This window comes from Sorghum bicolor, chromosome 5 (assembly GCF_000003195.3).
Source record: "Sorghum bicolor cultivar BTx623 chromosome 5, Sorghum_bicolor_NCBIv3, whole genome shotgun sequence".
In the NCBI taxonomy this organism is placed as follows: domain Eukaryota; kingdom Viridiplantae; phylum Streptophyta; class Magnoliopsida; order Poales; family Poaceae; genus Sorghum; species Sorghum bicolor.
Window position 1 is genome coordinate 15,302,888 of NC_012874.2, and position 3,629 is coordinate 15,306,516.

Sequence of the window (3,629 nt, forward strand, 5' to 3'; positions counted from 1 at the left end):
GCCAACTAAGTATCAATGTATGAGTAGATTTTTTATTAATTATATCTTTGTATTATACCTATTTGATGTCATAAATTTTTATAGTTTTCTCTATAAATTTACTAAATCTTGAGAAGCTCTGTCTCTCTAAAATTTTTGAAACGACTTATAGTTTAGGAAGGATTAAGTACCTAATATACTTTCAAGTCTAAAATGTCATTTTACTTTATATATGCGTTGTTAAAAAATCCTAAAAATATCTAAACCATTGTATTAATATATCGCGCCGTTCTCAATTCTCCATATCAGGGTTTGTTTAGTTGGTGAAAAAATTTAGTATTAGCTACTGTAGCACTTTCATTTGTATTTGATAATTATTATCTAATTATAGACTAACTAGATTTAAAAAATTGGTCTCACAAATTACAAACAAACTGAGTAATTATTTTTTATCTATGTTTAATATTTCGTGTATGCGCCAACGATTTACTGTGACAGAGAATTTTGAAAATTTTTGGGATTTTAGGTAAAGTAAACAGGTCTCAATATGCCATACGATGATTATTGTTTATATGGGTTACACATGCACCCATTTATTTTTTTTGTAAAAAAAGGACTCAAAGGGTAAAGACGGTAATGAGGAAAAAAAAACCCCCCGCTCTCCTTCTTCCCCTTCCCGCTGACACCAGCTGGCGCGTGCGTGAAGGATACGCCAACGCCGCAAACCGACCACTCCATCTTCCCGGGCAATAAAACCCCAGTAACTCATCGGCGTCTCCTCCCCCGCTTCCCAGAGCAATCCATCCCCAGAGTTCTGGAATCCCACTTCCTGATCTCCATCTCCCAGCATCTCCGCGCGCGCCCCATCGCGATCTCGGCTCCGCGGCTGCCTCGATCGATTCCCCCAAGGCCGCAGGTGCTCCCCATCCTCCCTCCTCGCTCGATCCGCACTCCTCTCGACTCGTCGCCCCTTCGGATCCCGTTGCGATGCTGAGCCTGCCTCCTCCGGCCCCACCCGCGGCGGCGGCGGTGGCGGTGGCGGCGGCGGCGGCGGCGGCGGCGGCGGATGAGAAGCGTCCCTCGCCGCCGATGAAGGCGAAGCTGCTTTTTCCGTACGCCGTGTCCTGCGTGTTCGGCGGCATGCGCCGCGCCTGGGGCATGGCTCTCGTCGGGCTCCACGCCTTGACCCGTGTCGTCAAGGTCGTCTCCTTCACGACAGACGCAGAGGAGGTTCGCTTCTTGGTACCGATCTTCCACGGCTGGGTGTACCTCGGCATCGCCGCCGTGGTGCTCGTGACGTGCGTGGACATCATCTACTACACGGTGAGTCTGCTCTTTCCATACGCTGTGTCCTGTGTGGTCAGCGGCAGAGGCCGGCCCAGGGGCATGGCTATGATCAGCCTCCACATTGTGCTCAGCATCGTCAAGGTCCTCTCTTTCACCACAGACCCTGAGGTGGCCCGCTTCTTGACACTAATCTTCCGTGTGTGGGTCTACTTTGGCATCACTGCCATGGTCCTCATGACGTGCGTGGACATCGGTCACTACTTGTATGGTTTGTACACCTTGATGTTCCATCCGTCACAGCAGCAGCTGGCAGCGGCAGAGGTGCTGCTCCCGCCTCCACCTCCGGAGATGGACATGTGCTAAATTTGGTCGGTGGGTTCGGTATGTCTTTGATTGCTGGCGTCAGGTGCGTTTTCTAACCCGTTCTTCAGTCTCTGTTTTAGTTGCTTACTTACAGGTGTTGCTGCTCTCCTTGCTCAAGGTACATGCCCTTCCCTTCTCAGCCCTATCTTCGGTTCAGCACTTTTAATGCACATATTGCTTAACTATACAGCTACAAGTATCTGAAACATTAAGTTTTGAAACAGAAAACATCTTGATTTTAGGTTCCATATATATAGTGTAGTTGTCTGTGGCCCATATGATTTGGTGCAGATTTCGCTGCTTGTGCTAGACATTCTGTTTTCAATTTGTTTAGGCACCACTAGAAATTGTAAGATGCTTCAGGTGCTTCCTGTTTAATAGCTATTAAATGGTATGTTTTTTTCAAGTTTATGCTCAATCTATCTTTTATAAAACAACTTATCCACAATGTGTTCATACTTCAGTAGTTGCATTGTGGGAGCACTCCAGTGGATAGAAATTTGTTACTTATTGTTCTAGTATGCTTTTCCTTGTTTATTACTCTCTGTATTTTGTGTTATTTGTGATAAACAGGCTTTGTGAGGAAAGGATCAATGAGAAGGACCAGTCGTGCTGAAAAGATTTGCTTTGTCTTGCCTACCTGCCGAAGTAAAGATAGAGGACAAATGGTGGCAAACATCAGTAAAAGCACATCACTTGACGGAGCTGAACGTGACCATCACAGAAAAAGTGGAGTAAAAGAGCAACCTGTTGAGTGCCAAAATGCGATCGCGCTAAATCAGGACAGAACATGTAGAGCTAGAAAATACTGCAAACCAAGTGGGAGAAGACCCAAGTTCGAAGTTTTAACTGCAATAGCTATATTTCATAGTTTGTTTAGTATCTTTATTAGGAAAGATTTTGAATAAGATATGGTTTTTTATGTCTCTAATAGAATTTCAGTTGCCATTGTCTGTCCTGGAGTAGTGCTATAAATAAATTTGTTTGGTTTCACATTGTCTCTTGCTACATGGGTTTCTTCTGTTTTCTGTTTTGTTTCTGCTGGGTTTTTGTCACTCCTGGTCACCCAAGTGTGACCTCTGTAGTATATGCACAAAAATATTACTAGTGTTGAAAAAGGTCTGAAATTTTTTAAATATAAATGGTCCAGAACAATGGTTTGTATATATAGCTTAGTTACATGATTTTTAGTATATCTGACTGTACTGTGAAAATGGGACAATAGACAACTAGCATCTAGTACTTCCGTTGCACGCTGATTGGGAAGTCTAATTGGATTCTGGTGGTTGGCCTGACTGGTGTTGGGTCTCACACAGAGGCCATAGGCGACATGTGCCAATGGCTGTGAGATCCCTTTCTGCAAAATGGAACTGCTAAAGGATTTTGTTTTCCCTTTTTGTGCGCATAATAAAAAAATGATAGAAACTGACTATTAATACTGTTGTACTGTGTCACACTAATTCTGTTTTATGTTTTGGAATTAGCTAGTCACTTGATATATGTCAAAACTGCTAATCTGATAGTATTTTCTTGTTAGTGATGTTGATAGCTAATCTAACATTTTGTTTGTGTGACCTAAACCCTAAACCCTAAGACAGCCTTCACCAACTACAACTGGAAGACAGATGCTCAATCTTATACATTGTGCACATAGCATTGATGAAATACAGAGGCTAGATTGTTTGCTAAGACAGCCTGAATCCTATGATGCAGATTCATTTTCTTAGTAGATTGCTCCCCTTTTATGGGAAAGCTGATGATTTCAATGTCGCTATGGGCATCAGATGCCAACCATTGTACTATAGGGCATAGGCATATTATATGATCCACTTAATAGTTTTATCAGGCTTAAAAAGCCTCAGCTTGGAATGGTAGTATATATATGCATATACCTGGCTCAATGGGCTTGCAGTTGCAGTACCATGTAAATGGGAACTACAGCCGTACATGGACTGAGTGTGTTGTGTAATAAAAAAGTACTCCACATGTGCGTTGGAGTC

The 3,629-nt window shown here is 43.1% G+C and overlaps 1 protein-coding gene across 1 annotated transcript; it reads left to right on the plus strand.

The window, feature by feature from the left end:
- Positions 663-2,622, plus strand: LOC110435284. The gene is made up of 2 exons (XM_021460708.1): positions 663-1,302; positions 1,427-2,622. The coding sequence occupies exons 1-2, from the start codon at positions 967-969 to the stop codon at positions 1,448-1,450; spliced, it is 360 nt and encodes a 119-aa protein (XP_021316383.1). The 5' UTR covers positions 663-966; the 3' UTR covers positions 1,451-2,622.

What these genes read in the sequence shown, in the direction of transcription:
- LOC110435284 (XM_021460708.1), top strand. Translation starts at nt 967, where the DNA reads ATGCTGAGCCTGCCTCCTCCGGCCCCACCCGCGGCGGCGGCGGTGGCG. An exon ending in TGGACATCATCTACTACACG is followed by an intron (nt 1,303 to 1,426) that starts GTGAGTCTGCTC and finishes CTTTCACCACAG; the next exon opens with ACCCTGAGGTGGCCCGCTTC.